Below are 20,587 nucleotides of genomic sequence, written 5' to 3'. Positions count from 1 at the left end.
CAAAAAAAGTTGTGTTCTCACACATAAGTGTTATCTAAATTTTCCCACTTCGGCTATCATTTGACAAGGACCCAATATTTCCATGAATGTTTTCATGTTTGGAAAGCTGTCTACCTGATTTTTTTTTTTTCTTAAATAAAAAAGCTGTCAATCTGATGTTTTTCTTAAATAAAAAACACTGTTTTTTAATTATTAATTATTGTAAACTATTTACTGTCATACATAATTTTCTAAGGCGACTTCCAACTATTTTCTCCTAAGTGTTCCAGATACCTGCTCATTTTTTCTTAAATTTTATGTTTCTTTATTTCTCCAGTATTTTGTTTTACTGTTTCCATCCTTTGCTCTTTTGTGGTTAATCTGTACCCAGCACTGTTAAACTGCATTCTAGCCCTCCTCTATATAAAGCTAGGGGAAAATAAATCCCTGTCTATAAGAATTTTACCACCCAAGAGAAATATAAAACAAAGAGTAGTTTTACATATCTCTAAACACTTCAATTCCTTGTCTAGTTTCTTCCCTTTTTGATAACGATCTAATACAGGAAAAATTACCATTTAAATTTTTATTAGCACGTCTCCAAATCACAGGCAAGTCCAATATTACTACTTATTGAAGTAGAAAGAGAAGTCAAGGAAAAGAAAGATGAAATCCACAGGGAGTTGACACAATTTATCTGGCCATATGGCCATATTTCGGCATTTAAGACTTTAGTTTCAAATCCAATTTAAAAATGTGAATACAGTGGCACAAAAACTGAAACATATTTAGCAGGAAACCTTTAAGGAAAACAAATCACTTCAAATAACATATGTTAAGAGCATAGAATAGAAGTATATGATTTTATTGACTAAAGATCCATATTTGTAAAACAAATGTATAAGTTGTAAGAGCCATATTTTATTGCAATAAAGTCGACCACCATTGGTATTCAGGAGGAAGACAACTGTATCTCTTTACAGTCAGGCTGACAGTAGGGATCAAAATTTTCTTTAAAACACAGACCTGCATATGCTAAAGTATCTGTACTACTAGAACCCCAAATTCAGAACCAGAAAATAAGGCAAATAGGATTTTATCATGGAGAGTTGTTTTAATGCAGAATTTAGAAATAATCTATAAAAACCTGGGGAAAAAAGCTTGCGTCTAAAGATTATAGGTAGTCAGAATCAACGAGCAGCTAAGTGTGCCCTCTCTACAACAGAACGAATCTCCATGTTGGATGGAATGATTCAGTGTTATCCTTTTGAACTCTGAACACTATGTGCTCCAAACTCCTATTTTAGCATTGGCATGGTTGGTACTGAGCTATTGTTTCTGGCAGTAAATAGGCAATAGGATCAGTGTTTCCTTACGAGTGCTCGAAATGTTAATAGTAAAAATGAATCATTAGCATAGAAAGTGGAATTGACTTATTCTTTGCTCTCACTTGGAGATGTTCATCCAATTCATCTAAAAGCTGCAATAACTCAGTGTTAAAAGAGAGCTAAGTCATTGTTGATATCATTTGAGACTGAGAAATGATGTGTCAGGAGACTCTTCCTGCCCTCTCTGATTTTAATGGGGATATCGTACTACAACCTGGCATATGGATGAGCAAGCTGAGAGAAGTCTTTCCCTCATTCACTCATTCATTCAGCACATGCTAATAAAGGTTCTCCTATACCAGGCTTCCAGCTTGGTAGCTGATGAACAGCCTGCAGCGTGGTTTCATCAGAAAAGTGGTGGGAGATGAAGCTAGTCAGATAGTGAGTGGTGACACCTATGAAGGGCCTGGTATGCCATGTCAAGGAATGTGAGCTCTGCCCTGAGGGTGATAGAGAGCAGTTTAAAGACTTTAGTAAGTAAGAAACATTTTTTTTCTTTTTTTTGACGAAGATCAGCCCTGAGCTAACATCCATGCTAATCCTCCTCTTTTTGCTGAGGAAGACCAGCTCTGAGCTAACATCTATTGCCAATCCTCCTCCTCTTTTTTCCCCCCAAAGCCCCAGTAGATAGTTGTATGTCATAGTTGCACATCGTTCTAGTTGCTGTATGTGGGACACAGCCTCAGCATGGCCGGAGAAGCGGTGCGTCGGTGCACGCCCGGGATCCGCACCTGGGCCACCAGTAGTGGAGCACACGCACCCAACCGCTAAGCCATGGAGTCAGCCCCAGAAACATTTTTAATAAGAATATAAAAAGATCATGCTGGCAGATCTGTGAAAGATGAATTAGAACAGAAACATAAAGCAGTGAATTAGGTCAAACACTTATTGTAAGAAATTATTTCAGCTTTGATCCAGTGGTTCTGGGGATATGGAAAAGAGGACAGAATGAAGAGATATTGGAACTGAGTGATCAATCAGATGTGGATGGTGAAGAAGAAAAGTCTAGAAAGATTCTCAAGTTTTCCATTTAACAAATTGGAATAGATGACAGGTAAGTATGGATATGGTGTGTGTGTGTAGATCCTTTCACTGCAGAAATGGTACATATGAGAAAAATGAACCTCTTATGCTTAAGCCATGGTTAGTCAGGTTTCTCTTACTTGAAGCCAAATGCATTCTTAATTAGTAAGATAAAGGAGGCCACTTTTATAATAGAGGGGAAAAGAAAAATAAATATTATCATATCTGTAAACATATAAAAGGTTTTAGATTAAAAATCTAAATAAAGAAGAAATCAAAAGAAACTTCTTAAGCATGAGGAAGATATTTTATCAGAAATTAAATGCAAAAATTATTATTATTATTATTATGTATTTAGTATACAACACACTATTTTGTATGTAGGTCATCTCCACAGCATGGCTTTGATGAGTGGTGTAGATCTGCGCCCAGGATCTGAACCCGGGCTGCAGAAGTGGAGCACGCCAAACTTAATCACTACAGAACCAAGCTGTCCCTGAATCTTCCTCTTTTTGCTTGAGGAAGGTTTGCCCTGAGCTAACATCTGTACCAATCTTCCTCTATTTTGTATGTGGGTCGCTGCCACAGCGTGGCCACTGATGAATGGTATAGGTCCACACCTGGGAACCAAACCTGGGCCACTGAAGCGGAGTGCACAGAACTTAACCACTAGGCCATGGGGCTGGCCCCTGCAAAAATTATTTTTAAAGTAATATACTAAAATCATGCCTATTACAATCAGGAACAAGATGGACATGCCAATATCAGCAGTCAATAAGAAAAAGAAGGAAAGTGTGAGAATTGGAGAAGAACCAAAATAATCATTCCTTGCAGACACTCTGCAAAACAAACAATATAGAACAATAACTTTGATAATTGATAACTGCAACAAAAAATAAGAACTACATAGGATCATTGCAGTAATGCTGGCAGTATTGGAAAATGGAGGATTTTAGGATAAATTGTAGCAAATTCATACATTGAAAAACTAGTATGTCACTGGAATGTTAAAGGTACCTATCTAACCATCTAACACGGAAAATTTTTATGGCATGAGGCTGACCATAAAGTAAATTGCATAACAGTATGTGAGACTAGTTCCATTAAAACACACATGAATATTTTCAGGCAAGGTTTTTGTATGTTTCCTTTAACCTGCTACCAGTCACGAAATCCCAACATATGAGTATAATTAATTGGAAGGGCAAACTTGACATTAGACTTGTCACAAAACTAAAGTTGTCTTTTGATCTAGGGGACACCATCAGGATCCTTGAGGGATTTTTTGGTTATCATATGTGTTCTAAGCCCCACTGTTTTGTATAGAGACACATGGAAGAAACTGATTTATAATTTCAAGAAGAAGCAAGATATAGAATTCCCTGCTGCTGTTCTGATGAACTCAGCAGGGATGGAGAACTTCGAAATGAACTTTCTCTATTCCTTTCTGCCCTCAAGCAGAGTCTAGTTGCCTAGCAACTAGATAACCACAGGAGAGTATGTGGTATAGAATTTTTGGAAGCCTAACATTGGTTCGTGGTGGAAAATGTAATTCAAGTGATAGAAAAATAATGGACAATGCAAAGAATAACCTAGATCAAAGTCATTTGCATGTGCAGGGCACATCAAGATGGGTTTTACCTGAGCATCTTAGGTTGTGCCTTCCAACAAAGTAACATCAAAATTTACTAATGCATTGTAGCTTGGTCACAACTTTTATACTGTTATTCTGAGAATTTCCACAGCACCCATTCCAGCAACTATCTCTAAATTGTATTATTCATTATTCCAATTGTTTTCTGCTAATTATACTAAACTCATCTTCTACTTTGCAATGATAACTGCCTACAAAAAAGTTGTTAAAAACTGTAGGTTTGCCTATCATTTATTTAAATGGAAAGAAATTTTTTGTAAGAATGGTTTTCCAGTTCCCTCAACTAGAGTTCATTTCCAGAAAATCTGAGAATCATAAACATGAATATTAAAGACTAAAGAAGTTGTATAGGGAGAAAATGTATTGGTGGCTACTGTTATAATAAGCCAAACAGAAAGCCACGCCCCTTTCTGACACAAATTACAAAAATTACAAGGAAATGTCTTGGGATTTACTTTTTTTTGTCAAAATCATCTGCAAAGAAATGTAGAATTAGAAGTATTAGAAAAGTTGATGAGAGAATCACCCAGTAAGTTGCTAAGTGATAACATTTAATACCCATTAATGCCCCATGGAGTTTGTACCCCATGAAGCGCTGCACAATTAAAATAAATATGTATGAAACATCTTGAATTACTGAGTAACCGGCAAACTTAACACGTCAAAATAAGGTCACTGATTTTTCCGTGTTATCACTTTACGTCTGATCACATATTGAAAAACAGGGAGAAATTTCAAGGACTGTTTGCTGACTGTTTATCAATTAGATTAGAGTCCCTCTGAATGGCCTGATCTCTAATTATATAGCCATGAAGTGATGAGAGGCAACATCTCTGCCAATGCAATTAACATTTTTTTTATGTGAGATTAACTGGATTCGAATCACCTTTATAAGTTGCTTACAAGTTTAATCTCTCTTGAGACAGTAGTGTTGTTTGGCAGTGTGGTACTATGTAAAGTACAGCTCTCAAGGAGTCAGGTCACTTTATTTCCAGACTGGCATTCTGGAAAATCCAACTTTGTATGCTGCTGTAATAAAATCAAATGCCAAGTCTCACTGTAGTTATGTCAGTAATATTCAGAGAGCAAAATATTCAATTTAACACAAAATACTTTAAATCTGAAACGTGGTTGCATAATATCTCCTAAGTTTCTTCATAATATCTGAAGTTTCTTCATCCTACAATGAAGGAAATTAAGTGCCCAGTGGACAAATTTCTCTTTTCAACTGTATTCAGTCATTGAATATGGCTGTAAAATTGTCAATGGCTATGCCATGACAGCTATTACTAGGATGACCTTAATTTTAAAATAAACTTTGCTTGACATTATAAAAGTAGTGTTATGGCAATAATGACATAGGTGGAGTCCTTTAAGTCCTATGAGACCAAAGCTATTCAATAAAAGGACATTAGAGCTAAACCACTGCTTGTAAAACTTATCTTAACTTCAGCTGACCCAGAAGGACCTGCCTTGCTATAGCGTCTATTAAATGGGAAGTCAGATGGCTGGCCTTGGTATGTCTTCTTTCATTTAACTGGGCATGTATGAGGAGACAGGGTTATGATAGCCATTGAACGTGAATTATTGTGCCCTTCCAAAATAGACTGGATGATAATGATCAGTCTGTCTGAATGTGATTAAATAAATCCTGACTGCGTTAATTTCTTTTCTTGCCAAGAATTTTCTTTGTCTGAGAGAAATCATCCTGCGAAGCAAAGAAAAACAAAGGTAAATGTTCTCAGAGGAAAAAATGCCTCTCTCACCATGTTTTAGAGCCAGTTTCATGTTATCAGCAATAACATGACATGAGAGTCCCGCTGAGAGCAGGGCATCTGTCTATTCACCTCGCGACTATATTTAAACCCTTAAATGGGGCTTGCCACATGATAGGTGTTCAAGAGATGTTTGTTAGTGGATGAATAAGAAACGCTTTATTCTTTTAAAGTTTGCAAGTAAATGTTATTTAAGACAACTATATTGCTCCCAACAATCATCTTGATTTTAATAACACCTTATGTATTGAATTCCATTTAAGAATGGAATTCAAGGCTACAAGTTATCAATAAAACTTAGGTGTTTCCTAAGGTTTGGTTCTGAGATATCTTCCCTCATAGCTTTGTCTCTGGGTATCACAACTACACTTAGGCCATCAACTATTATCTCTCATCCAACAACTGAAAATCAACATCACCAGCCCCAACCTCTGTCCTCATCCCCAACAAAATGGCTAGTTCCCAATCAGATTATCCTACCGTGAAAGCATCAGTTGACACAGAGTTTCCAATAGTCTTTTTAGTGAAGAGCTATTAAATATGAGTGAACAACAATAGATCACCTGCCATTTGAAGAAAGCCTCCAGTGTAGAAGACAAAATGATGTGGGGAAGAGAGGGAAACAAACCCAGAAGAAATAAAAGCAAGGAAGCATCACAAGAAAAGTTTATTAAAAAAAAAAATGAGTGTTATTAAAATCCTGAGATAGAAGAGAAGTTAAAACATCCATGAAACAAGAACAGGATGCTATAAATAAGGAAGAATTAGAGAAAACAAAGATCTAGGAGGTTTAACATCTAATTAATGAATACATGTTTGACAGAGAAACGGAACAAAAAAAACGGACAGGATATTTCATTGACTTATTTGGAGAGGGAGGTTTTAGATTGGGATTGCTCACCAAGTGTCCAACCAGTAAAAGAAAAACGTGCCAAGCCAAGGCAGAGTATTGAAACATTTCAGAACACTGGGATAAAGAGACAGGACTAAAAGTTTGGAAAGAGAAAACAGAAAACTAATCACATAGGGATGAGAAGCACAATAGACTTATCAAGAGCAACAGTGGAAGCTAAATGATACTGGAGTGGTGACTTTAATATTTTGAGCCAAAATATTTTTTTAAACTAGAATTCTATAACCAATCAATGTATCAGTTAAGTTTTGGATAGAAAAGGGCATTTTGGTCTGGAATGTGTTCTAGGCTCCAGTCAAGCAGAAAGCAGGAGAGAGACACTGTTCTAAACATAGGAGTGAACCAAGAAAAGAACAAATACAGGATGCAGAAAACAGGGAATCCAGCATCAGAGAAAAGGGAAGATATACATCAGGATAAAATTTCTGGAGTAGATCTAAACAGCATCCAGCCCAGTCAGATTGGGCAGGAGGTCTGAGGCCTCCAGGAAGGCTGTAGCAAGGCTGGGCTTAATAACTAAATAGCATTTAGAGGACTTTAAACCTTCTGTTAGAGATTTCAAGAGAATTCATGACAGGTGTAGACAAACATACATAAAAGGAAAAATGGGCTTATTTTTAATTTAAGGAAGCACAAATATAGTGCCAGAAAAGAAATGCCATCATACTAGTCAATATTTACATGGTTATAATAACTCAAATTCTGAATATTAATATAACCAATGTTTCTAAAGTCAATATACTGGAAGGATTTAAAACAAAGGGAAAATGAAGGTGAGAAGGTAAGAAAAAAGTTGTAAGTCGGCCAAATAATCATCTTCCAAAATAGGAAATCAAAATAGTGTATAAAATTGCAGAAGTAGCACATATTAAGAAATATGAAAATAAATCCCAGAAGAAAAAGATAGAACAGGCTTGCAGGAATGTTCAAAGATGAGGAATGTGTGTGTGTTTGTGTGTTGGGAGGAGGGGTGGAGGAAAGATATTTCTGTATTTCATTATAAGTTTTGTAATACTTCTAATGTCTATTAGAAATATAACATATAAAATCCTTTTTCATGTATTACCTCAATAAACATTTAAAAATCATTTGGAAAAAAATTCATGGTATTTTTTTTTTGGTAAGGAAGATTCACTCTGAGCTAACATCTGTTGCCAATCTTCCTCTTTTTTTGCTTGAGAAAGATTAGCTCTGAGCTAACAACTGTGCCAATCTTTCTCTAGTTTTGTATGTGGGACGTCACCACAGCATGGCTGATGTGTGGTGTAGGTCCACACCCAGGATCTGAACCCGCGAACCCCAGGCTGCCGAAGCGGAGCACACCTAACTTAACCACTATGCAATGGGGCTGGCCCCAATTCATGTTATTTTTGATCTTTTTAATGACAGATGAATTTTGAATAACAGATATTCCAAAGCTACCCACGATTAGAAATTTAATTATGTGATTTAACTTTAGTTTCTCTGTCTTCAGGATCTTTAGAACTTAATGAACTTATGTGAAGTGCTTGAGAGTATTCTTCACAAAGGCATCTAGGCTATGCCATAGATTTTAGTGTCTATTTACACTATGAGGTTTATTTCTAATTTTTAGATTTGGTATTGCCCACTTCACTAGGATGTTATTTTATGGCCAGCAAATATTAAAGAAAAACAAACAGAATAAATGATTCATGGAATATGGTACAGTAACATTTTGAACATTGAGTTACACTGATCATGTCTTTGTCTAAAGGGCAGATTTTTAAAATATAAGTTGCAATTTTCAAACTAAAAATCTTCCAAGTCCAAGCCCACTTACCAAAACCTCAAAATACTTGCAGATGGCTACTGTATTGGCAAAGACCCTTTATTCCTTTCATTGCTTTTCTTGCCATTTATTAGTGAATTATATTTTTTGAACAATTAAATATCATCAATGACTTTTTCTATATAACATATCTTAAAGTAAATATTGAGTCACAAAGGACATTTAAAAACTTTCTGGAGCTACAGAGTGGTTATAGCAGCCAGATTTTTTAAAGCAGAATTGCTGCTACATGAAAATGAAATTGAGAGGGAGAAGGGGTAAAATATAACCAGTTTTACTTTTATAAACCTTAGGTCAGAAATGATAATATCTAACAATGATGAAATATAAAGAGATTTATTAGAAAACATGTACTGAATGCAAGAGTACCAAAACAAAATAAAGAAGGCTTCATTATACATAGCACACTTGTTATTTTATTTTCTCTAAGAATTGGGAAATCAAGGTACAGAAGGGGTGTCTCTCATGAAATACTTGTCACATCCTTGATTTGGACCATCACTACTGTTATTATGTTTTATTTCTGGGTTTGGATGTTGTTTTCCTATCAATAATGGAATTTTAGTTTTTCCCTCAACTTAGTATTGTATTTATAACCCCCTAGGTCAGTTCTGACTAGTTTACGCCATCAGATAAACGTTTCTCAGCTTCCAAAATCAATTTGTCCAGAGGAACTGCCTCTAGACAAATTCAATCTCTTTGGTTTATAGCTATTTTCAAAATAATTTAGAAGTTCCCCTGTAACTCCTGAGATGTTTAGGGATCTCCTGTAGTTCCCATCATGTCTGTAGGAAAAGTAGGGTAAATATTTCATAACACAGTCATATGTTGGTAAGTCTAATTGCTTGGGTAATGACATTAAACCCTTTCAATTTCCTTCTGAAGGCAGTATATACCGCTGTAATGCAACATTTTTCTGTTCCAAAGCTCGAGGCAGTTACAGAAAAAGAGCGATGAGTGTTCCTTTAAATAGAATAGATGTACTTGTGGGTTTTCAACGCTAATGTTCAGTGACCACTAATTTCATATCTTACCATGCAAAACTGTATTTTATTCATTATAGAGTGAAGCACATTTTGAGACTCTTATAGATGACTGCATGAAATTTAAGGGCAAACTGATACTTGTCTGAGCTCTGCAGGACAGAAATTCACTTGCATATTGTGAACAATTTTATTTTTACTATTCAATTTCTTTAATGAATTGCCGGATTTCTCCTTCAGCTTGAAGTCATTTGGGACTTCAAGCTGCTTAGTACCCACAAGGAGTATTGCCAGACATTACTCAGTACTCAGAGTGATTGAAAAGAGAGGCCTGCACTCTGGGACATATTCATAAAGGACACCTTAATGCTCTAAATGTAATAGAAATCAAAATAAGGCTCTTTCTGCAAATTGCAAAAGAAGCTTCTTTAGGGATGTATGCAGGATTCCGATGTTACCCTTGGGGGTGTTCTGGAGTAATGACCAGTAACAGGATCCTACCATATCACACATAGAACCAGAAGATTATTTTACTGGCACAAAAAAGTAATTTAAAAATCACAATTATCTCTTGTACTTAAAAAAAAAACTTAATATCTGTAATAGTGAAATCTTTTATTAAGATATGGATAGACATCTCATAAATATGTAGATAGATATATACACATGTGTGTGTAGATGTGTGTGTGTATATATAATATATGTCTTCATACAGACACTTGAATGGAACTTCATTCCCTTCTAAGGGAATATTTCATTTTCCATTATCTTTAGCATCCTGTTTTCCCAAAGTTTCTGTCATTTTATTTCTCTTTCAATTTTCCACAGCTGCCCCGTAGTACATTCCTTACTTTTGTTACTCTGCCATCTTTATTATCCCAAATTTTCTCCTTCTTAATGCTTTCTCCTATATTTCTGTGATACAGATTTAATTAGGTTTTAACTTATTAATTGAACTACTCCAGCCGAAGAGCCCCTTAGTTCTTAAAGTTGAAGAAACACGAATATTATAACAAAATATTTATTTATTTTTTCTAATTTTGATTGTGTGTGTGTATAGCCAGCTAGATACTCTTTTTATCATGAGCTAAAACTGCGAATACCTCAAATTGAAATTTTTAAAAGTAGAAAACAAGTGAAATGTCTTTGCACTGAACCTTCTAATCTTTAAAAAACTTATCTGTGTCTTGCACATAACAGATACTTCATAAATGCAGCACAGTGGAATGAGTGATAAACTTTAGACAGATAAAATATCTCAAATAGATTTTGAGAAAGAGCAATTTTTTACATTCTGATGAAAGGCAAAATCCTATAAATATACGAATAAAGTTGGTGAATTAATGTTTCAAAAGTTTTATTTTTCTTCACATCTAAGAGTTCATCTGAAAGACAGAAACAAAACAATTTCAAGCTGTCACTGCTCACCGCAAGTCATAAGTAACTATCCAATATGCCCTGGTGTTCAGTATTAACAAATATATTTAAAAGCAAAGGAAAAGTAGATATAAATAGCAAATAATAATTTAAAAAAGAGTTTTACCAAAGACAGTCAGCTCTGCTGGATCACTGTCTCTTTCTCCCACCATATTGGTGCCAACACATGTATACATCCCTGCATCACTTTTCCTGGTATTGGAGATCATCAGTTTTCCACCACGAATCTGTTAAAATTAAAAAACAAAAAAAGGAAAGAAAAGAAACAGGAAAAGTCATTAATAAATAATTTAAAAATTTTAAGCCCCCAATTTTTTTCCTAAAGGAAATAGCAGAGTGCTTAAGAGACAAAACTCTCCCACTATTTTGGCATCTGCTTACGTCTTTTCTTCTCTTAAATTCTCTCTCAATATAAGCCTCCATATTTCCTTTCTAGAGAATGCTCTTTAAGGCAGTCTTCCTCTCTCTCCTGGTCCTATTTGGAGTCTTGTGACTGCCCCTCATTAAATCCCAGTGGTTGGTCTTCACTCTGACATTCTGTTGAATGAACTGCTATTGACATTTGTAGTCAGAAAGGAGCAGGAGATATCTGCTTTGGATAATATAAAGAAATCCCACCGACTCAGAGAGATTCTACAAGTATTTATTGAGTAACTAGGCAGTGGGCTGGGCAGTGTTCCAGGCACTTGAGATTCAGTAGCAAAACAAATAATAAAAATCTCTGCCTTTGTGGAGCTTACATTTCAATTGCTAGATTAATTATCTTTATCTCATCTTAATTGTATTCATGAGATAATTTTTGAAGAGGAGGGCAGGTTGGACAAAAACAAATAAAATTTTTTAAATAATGCGAATGAGTTGGTACAAATTGTTGGCTTCTATTAAATGCTCCCTAAATGTTTCTTAAGTTAGAAGCATTTATTGACTGAATAAACAAATGTAATAATGTTAAAAGATGTGTATGTTAAAGAGGGCATTAAAGCAGAATTAAGTTTTCAGTAAGTGTATCATCAACTCACAGCTTCTTTTCCAATTTTGGGGTTTTTTTTGGTATTTATCTAATTCAACAATCTTAACTTTACAATGATTGAGTGTTCTTAAAGAGATATGAGATAAGAACATGCTGGTTTCTTCTGTTAATTTTTAATTTCATGTTTCATAGCCAAACAAAACTCATGTAAGTATGTTCTCATCAGAGATATTTCAGGCTCTAAAACTTGTCATGTCGTAGAAAGGGATTTTCAACTTTTTTTTTTTAACATGGGAAGAAAAGACCAACAACCTGTTCTCAATTATATGCAGTAGAGCATGGTGGACGGTAGGTTATAAAAATGACCCTGGAGGCCATTTCTCCTCCTCCTGATGCTGAGTTTGACAATATGATTTGAGTTGACCAATGGAACTAAAGCAATGTTTCACCGGAAAAAAGGTGCTCACACGTTGGGACTTGCCCTCTCTTGCTGCCGTTGGAACCCTGAGACCACCATGGGAACCAGCCAAAGCTAGCCTGCTGGAAAATTATAGGCCATGAGGGAAAGAAACAAGATGCCCAACTGAGAGTCAGTCAATTGCCAGACATGTGAGGAAGGTAATCCTAGATCATCCAACTGCAAGCACACTTTTAAAGAAGCCACAGAAGCATGAGAAAGCCTAGCAAAGATCAGCCCAGCTGGCCCAGAGTGAAGAACTGTCACCTCACCCACAGAAGAACAGTCTAAATAAAATGGTTATTATAAGGGACTGTATTTTGGGATAGTTTGTTACAAAGTAAAAGCTAGATGATACAAATATGAACTAGAAACCCTTGAACGTTGACTTTAGTCCATCACCAGGAGCACTTTTTCATAATTTTGGTACCCAAGCACAGACCATTGGAAACCAAATTCTGCTTGGCAGTGTAGATCCTCGCAGTTCAAGACAGAATTGTATAAATAGGTGTTGTGATCTCTTACATGGCCTATCTGGTTCTGTGTTATGATGTAATCACAACATGTACATAAGAAAAAAATCTTCACTTACAAGATATTTTTAAAGATAATAAACACCCAGACTATATGGACTTTTGATAGAAATGGCACATTTGTTCAGTTAAATGAGGCATTCTTATAAATAAAATATATTCATTCTCAACTATTGTATTGAATATATAAATTCTACTAAGAATAATGTCAGAAGGTTGAGGCATTATCTACACTTTCAGTGGACTGATTCCCACTTACAAACTTCACATACAAATGTTGAGTGGATCCTCTGAAAAAATAAAATAATCATATGCCATTCCCCTTCTCTATCTCTTTATCATTTTCTGGGTGTTTCATTTTGAATATTAATCACCTGATGAACCTGATCATCAATTTCCCTTAAAAACAGACTATTTTTCTCCAAGAGCTAAACTGCAGAAACAGCCAGTCATTTTTTCTTTGATTTTACTTTATAACTCTTAAACAAATTTGTGTATAAAACTTTAGTTATAAATATTATTAAATTGGAAAAACTGGAAAACGTGCTTGAAATATTCATCACCTCAACTTAGCTCTTCTTATAATTGTGAAAATAGTGCAAAAAGAAATGTTCTAGTTAATATGGTTTATGGCCATCATTTACACTTTAACACTCACATACTGCAAGATCAATAGATGCATTTGGAGATCCTAAAAAGAGCTAAGACATCAACATTATACTGCAAAGATATATTTACATATTCAGATTGGTGCAATTATTAATATATCATGTATGCTTGATTTATATAATTTTTGTCTCTTTGAAGCCTAATTCCAAAGTTTTTGTTTTTGGTTACTCTTTTTCAATCTTTTCAATATAACGTAAATGGTAATTACCATTAAAATACAGTTCTACAATTTTATTAACAATAAATAAAAGAATAAAATACATCTGATATTCAATCTCTCTAGGCATTCATTTTAACTTACACTTATTCTTTCTTCCTTGTCATCAATTCGAACTTTGTCTTTTTTCCAGTAGATGGTGGGTTCTGGGTGTCCCCGGGGAGGCTGGCATTCTAGGATCGCAGGTTCTCCTGCTGCCACTACAACATCCGTGGGGTTTTGCCGGAAGTCATCTCGTAACACTGAAGAAAAATAATTGTCGTAAAAGAAAATTCAATGACAGTTAACTTTAGCTTTCTCTTGCAAAAGGTAACTTCAAGTCTTACTTACTTTGTTCTAATAAAATTTCCAGGATATTTACTGAGAGCATAGCCATGCCCACCTTAAAATATTCTAGAGTCAACCCAAAGCTCATCAACAGAAAAATGCCTGACAGTATAATCATGCACCTTTGCTACAGAATATGATTTAAAAAATGAGATAAATCTAAGGAAAATAAGATGAGAAATATTCATGGTGTAGTTTTGAGATTTAATAAAAACTCAAGGTACAAAACTTTGTTATGTAGTATGATCCTATTTTCTATAAAGAAAAAGCATATATACATATATATATGAACACATTAAAATAAATTGTCAAGTTATACTTAAACCTGAACCTAGTCATGTGCACATGGTCTACGAACATGTATGTGTGTCACTCTGGGAGGGGAAGAGGGGTGAGAACTCTTTGAGAAAACCCTTTCTATGACATGAATATGGACAAGATCCACACTGTTTTCGTTACACTTCAGAAGAGACACTCATTGTTCACCCTTGCAATGCACTAGCACCCACAAACACAGGGCTACATTTTCATTCTCTCTGCATCTCCACCTGCCAAGCGACATCTGGGCAGCGTGACATTGGGAGCAGAGATATCCCTTATAGCAGTTTTGCCAGTCTGAATTTCCCCTCCTTTCATTAAGAGAACAGCAGGTTGGACCTCCGTTGTAACCTCCAAAAATCTGGCAGGCCTGGCTCTCCAAATGTCACCTATCTATCTGTGTGTGCTTTTCTACCCCTGGCAAGAAGAGAAGCCTGGAGAAATGAGTTGGCCCTATCAGACTGCAGAACGCTGGGTTTATTTAGTCAATAAGGACTATGTCTATTTTAGGGTAAACATTCAAAAAAGTAGCTGAGACTAGCTAATATATCATATACCCCAACCTCCTCTGCTTTTCCTAACTGCCTTGACTTTTCTTGTTCTTTGACATTCTGACACTGATAAGTTTGTTTCCTAGGTATACCTAGGGGTAAAACCAACAAAGACACATACACGAATATATGTGTATATTCTGTATATGCATGTGTGTGTATGCATGTACATATATACACATACATGCATATACAGATACACCCACATACATATTACATATATGTATATATATAAATTGGTCAAGCTATTTGAAATCAAAATTAGGCAGCTCGTGCTAGCCTCTTATGTAAATCAGCTGCTGCAAATGTGGATTAGCTCACACCAACTGCCTTTGGTGTCCTGTAATGAGAGCCACTTCAGCACTCTGCTCTTTTGTTGGGCCAAGTCTCTAGGTTAATTGTCATTCTCCAAATAAATAAAAATCCCTGTTCTGAAAATAGCTCCAGAGAGACAACTGAGTGACTCTTAGGGCTTTTCTTTTCTTGTCTCTTACAACACATCCTTTAACACGGTTTTCCACCTTAATGAAGTCATGGCCCTTTACGAGCTTAGAGAATCTTGTCTCCTATTGAAGGAGCAGTAAGAAAGAATTCAGCACAAATTGCCCACTCTCAGTTTATAAACTGATTAATTTACTGCTTTCACTGCTAAGGAAATGTGTTCCATTTTAGCACGGTGAATTGCACATTTTTTGGTTCTCTTGTCTGACCGGCAAGAAAGGTGTGATTTTTTTTATGCATAAGGATTTGCTTCTGAATGGGCTGAGAGAAGTGTGCATTTAAATGTGACATTCAGGCAGGGGGATGAGAAGGGGTTAACATTGTGGTTCCCTCTTGCAGGTAAATCCTCCGGGGAGAGCAAGCTGGTGACTCATTTATATTCTAAATACAGAACAGCTGCCTATTTATGCAATGTTAAGACGTGCAAAAATATGGTAACAGGGTGGTGAGCACCCCCACAGTATCCGGAACTGGCAACAAATGGTGTTTTGGCAGGCCCTCAATCTGTTCCAAAATGACACATCTGGCCAGTTGAAGGACCTTCTCCAGAACTGATCTCCTAACAAATGACGTGCTGAAAAGCCTCCGCTCTAATGGTACTTAAAACCATTGCAAATCATTCAGGAACACAGCATTACATCAATTTGCAACAAGCCAAATTAAGTAAAAAAAGGTCCTTTGACATCGGGGACAAAAAGGAGAAAAATATCATAACAAACTAAGGACTGCTACTCTCAAACAATATAACATGTGTTTATGGCATTCATAAAAAAAGAAAATGACTCCCATTTGCAAACGAAGCCAAGAAATCTAACATCAACCGTAATTTTAGGCTTTCAGACTATTCACCCGGAGAGTAGGGTGAGATAATAGTATAATTGGTACTGTACCCTCTTCAACTTGTAAAATGCTCTTTGGAATTGGTATGGTATTCAGTTAATTTGTTTTTTGCTTAGTGATACCATTTCTTTTACTCTAAGTCTTTGGGGGTAATAAAATGTGCTTCTTCTCTCTCTCAAATAAAACATTCAAAAGAAAAACATCCTTTCAGCAGGTTCTAGCACAGCAGAGAACTTACTCTTAGGAAAAAGTAAAGTCATTTTTACTCTTCTCAAATTGTAAAGGAGGATATATATGTTCTGATATTTGCTTTTATGTTTCTGAGGTTTGTATATCCATTCATAAATGTAAGCAAAGTAAAATGAAATAATATTTATTGTTTCCAATTTTTGTGCTGATTATTCATTTCTGCGTTGGATTTTGCCCTGTGCTTTATCGCAGGTGATAAAGAATCAAAGGTGTTCTCTATAGTAAAGGATTCACATATGTTGAATGAAGGGAACTAAAATGGTCCGGTAAATGTCACAAAGCAAAGCAAGTGTAAATTGAGTTTATATTTTTTTTCTCCTTAAGCCTCTATTCTAGAAAGAACTGAGAGCTATATTTTCAATGTGGCTTGACAAGTAAGCCAACACAGGGGCATGCAATGACGTGTGTTACCTAAAGCTCCAAACAGGTCTTTAAATAGGGCGAAAAGAAATAAACCTGATGAACTGAAAAGAATCTGGTTAAAATGACAAAAGCTGGGAGGGTGGAGGTAAGTTATACTTTAATGAAAAAAGATATAATAGGTATACTTTTGATATAGTACTTGCTTGCAGATCTAAGTTAAGGATATGTACAAAGGTTCAAATCTCCATGGGGGAAAAAGAAAGAAATCTAACTGGGTATAACCCAAATATTCATTTCTGCCTATGAGCTGAAAAGCACAAATGAGAGTTCACCCAGCTAGTCATAACCTGGATTAGGTTTGCATTCTTTTTACATTGACATGTACTGTGACTTAGGAAGTTATTCTGGAAGACCAGAAAATTCTGAATTATTCATGTGTTTGATAAAATATAGCTCATATTTATGACACAAAGTTTCATAACAAATTAGTTCAACTCTGCAGGAATATATTGAACACTACAATGTACTTGGTACTGTCCTATAAAATGGTTAAGGGACATAAAACAAGAATGACATGATGATGTCCGTGGCATGCTTTTTCTCTAATGGCCCCCAATGATCCCTCCCTCCTGGTATGTATCACCTTGTGTAATCCTCTCCCCTTGACTGTGGCCTGGACCTCGTGACTTGCCTTTAATGAAGAGAATATCACAAAATGATGGAATGTCACTTACAAGATTAGGTTATAAAAGATTGTAGCTTTCAACTTTTTGCCTCTCTCTGTCTTTCTGCCTTTCCTCATCTGTTTCCTCTGGTCAGGCAAGATGCCATGTTGCTGGATGGAGAGGCCCATTTGACAACGATCTGAAGGCAGCTTCCAGCCAACAGCAAGCAAGAAACTGAGGTCCTAAGTCCAACAACTCTTAAGGACCTAAATCCTGCCAACAACCACAGAAGCTTGGGAGCAGAAACTTCCCCAATTGAGTCTTCACATGAGACCACAGCCCTGGCAAACACGTTCATTGCAGCTTTGTGAGAGATCCTCCAGCAGAGGACTAAGCTAACTCATATCTGGGTTCCTGACTCCCACACAGTGAGAGAATAAATGTGTGTTATTTTAAGCCACTAAATTTTGTGGTAATTTGTTACACAGCAATGGGTAAATAATATAGTACCCTAAAAGAGCTTTACTTCTAGTTGTGCCCTTACAGCTTACATCTTTGACTCTTGTTTCCTCACATTCCCACATTCTTTCACTCACCAAGTCCTCTCCCTTCTGTCCTAAATCAATAGCTCAAATTTTTTTTTACCTCAGTCAACAAAGGCAAGGCAAATCATTACTCAGACATTTCCATCTTAGTTTATTAACAGAAATTAGCAATGAGATGAGACTGCATAATTAATAGACTTCTGAAAGATACACTTCTGAATCACAGTGTGCACATGCTTCCAATTAGTTATTAGAAAGGTGGAGCCTAAAAATATTATTGATGAAAGTATTCATACACACCATTGGATAAGAAAACCATCCACAACAAACTAAATTGATCATGAGAAAGGTAATCTAAAAAGAAATTGTAATTAACAGCATGATTAGCAGCAGTTGAATCCTAGAGCAACTCAAAGCAACAGTGTACACAAGGCTTCCTTGCCAGCGGGATTTCTCTCTGCATGTGCACACGAGCTGTCAGAGCTGCACGGCATGAGACTTCTCAGTACAAAACTGACCATTCATCCCAAGTGATCTGGGGCACACTGAGTTTATGAATAGAAAATTTGAGTAAATCTTAATATCTAGGACACTCAGAGGACTTTAGTCATGCACGTTGATAATACATGAAATTCCATGCTGGTTTTCAATAAGATTTTTTTTTTTTAAGAATTTGCTTTTTGGATCAGTTAGCAAGCACACACAATGTCACTTTTGATCTCCCTATTTTAAAAGTAATGGCCCTACAGTAATAGCTAATATTTAATGAACACACTTTGTGCAAAACCTGGCATCATGGATATGTAATAGGTCATCTGAAATGACTGATTGTAGTAGATAGGCAGAGTTTTAATCCTGTGTGTCTGACACTAGACTCTACACAGTCATTCTGCTACAGTGATTTGCAATATCGCCTGCTTCTATGTATGTTGTCCTCACTGCCCTAGTTCAGGATGTCCTTATCTCCTCCTTGAATTACTGTAGGAGTATCCTACTTGAACTTTTTCTCTGATTTCTCCTTTTAACTTTCTATTGTAGCTATTATGAGTTTGTTAAAATGCAAGTATGATCATGTCTATTCCTTTTTCACAACTTTTTAAACAGCTCGTAAGATAAAATTCTCTTAATATGATTTCAAATGTTGTTTAGGCTCAGGTGCCTGATTATATCTCCAGGCCCATCACAGACATTTCTGCAACCCTCCTGCCCTAGACATACAGAGGAACACCTAATTATCAATGTATATTAGCATATGATGGTCTTTCTGCTTGAAAATCTCCCCCAGATACCCCTTTGTTCCTTTACTTTTTCCTAATCCTTCCTTTAAACACTACTGTTCCTTCGATGTGAGCCTTGGACTCACTCATCTGAAAAGATTTTCCTTCTATACTACACTGGACTAGGTAACCCTCCAAAGGGCTCTCATTTTGAAGGGCATCAGAAGAGTTCATCAAGTGTTCTTGATGGGCTGATCGAATTGATAAAATCCTCTTCAAGAGGTGTGTTACAGTTTTTTTCCTATTATATAGAATAGACCACAATGTTTTAATTTGATTTTAAAATGTTATTTATGAGGAATAACTTAAGTTGGTTGGATTTAAGAGACAGTGTACTTGACTTGCCTACCTACTAGCTCATATATCTCCAAAATAAAAGCCAGCCAGTTTAAGCAGTTCAGAAAACAATCACTCAAACAACAGATTACTGTGCAACTAGTAAAACTGTTAGCACAAATTATAGTATATCACTGTAAATATTACAATGCACTAGAAAAGAAAGTGATAGCCATTCCTACAACTAGTATGCATTACTTCCCTAACCCTACCCCCATGAGCACCACCACCATCTATCACCGTGGGCAATGATTGGCTGTAATCCCAACCAGCCTGAAGCTCAGGCCTTCTACTCTACTTTCGAGGAAAAGATACTGTCTCTTCCTGCTGCCTTGAATGGCTGCTGTTGGCAGCCATGCTGTGACCCCAAGGGGAGCTCCAGCCTCAGAATGAAACTGAGGCTATGCACACCATAAAAAACCTGGGTTCTTGACGACATAACTGGACAAATCAATCCTGAATACTGTGCTAAATTTGTACTTTCTAATTATGTGATCTAAATAAGTTTTCTTTCATATTTAGGCTAGTTTAAATTGAGTTTCCCCTTTCAACTGAAAGCTCCCCACTGATAAGCTATAATAATTCTGTATTTTTCTGAAGTTTCAATGACTGAAAGACCGAATAAATCTCAAGAGGAATCATCATTCACAACAAACTACTTTATTATATTGGTACAATCAAACAAAATATGGTCAGAATGGACAGGCCAGCCACCAGCTAAATAGACAATAAAATCTGATATTTAGGGAACAAGTCATAAGTGGTTTCTTCTGCACAGAAGGGGAATGGGAAAAAAAATAACTCAGT

General features: G+C 36.0%; 1 protein-coding gene across 7 annotated transcripts in view; it reads right to left on the bottom strand.

Annotated features, from left to right (window-relative positions):
• Positions 1–20,587, bottom strand: part of ROBO2 (roundabout guidance receptor 2) — a 593,028-nt gene that overhangs the window by 163,693 nt on the left and 408,748 nt on the right. For all 7 annotated transcript variants that reach the window (XM_087418202.1, XM_087418199.1, XM_087418200.1 and 4 more), the window contains 2 exons: positions 13,893–14,050; positions 11,069–11,189 (listed from right to left, as the gene is read on the bottom strand). In XM_087418202.1, coding sequence (XP_087274328.1) covers positions 11,069–11,189; positions 13,893–14,050 — 279 coding nt within the window. The remainder of the gene's footprint in view (positions 1–11,068; positions 11,190–13,892; positions 14,051–20,587) is intronic.

The sequence above is a fragment of the Ceratotherium simum genome, chromosome 27, assembly GCF_057802395.1.
Source record: "Ceratotherium simum simum isolate JZ-2026a chromosome 27, ASM5780239v1, whole genome shotgun sequence".
Taxonomy (NCBI): domain Eukaryota; kingdom Metazoa; phylum Chordata; class Mammalia; order Perissodactyla; family Rhinocerotidae; genus Ceratotherium; species Ceratotherium simum.
The sequence above is the reverse complement of the archived record's forward strand: the minus strand, read 5'-3'. Positions and strand labels throughout refer to the sequence as shown.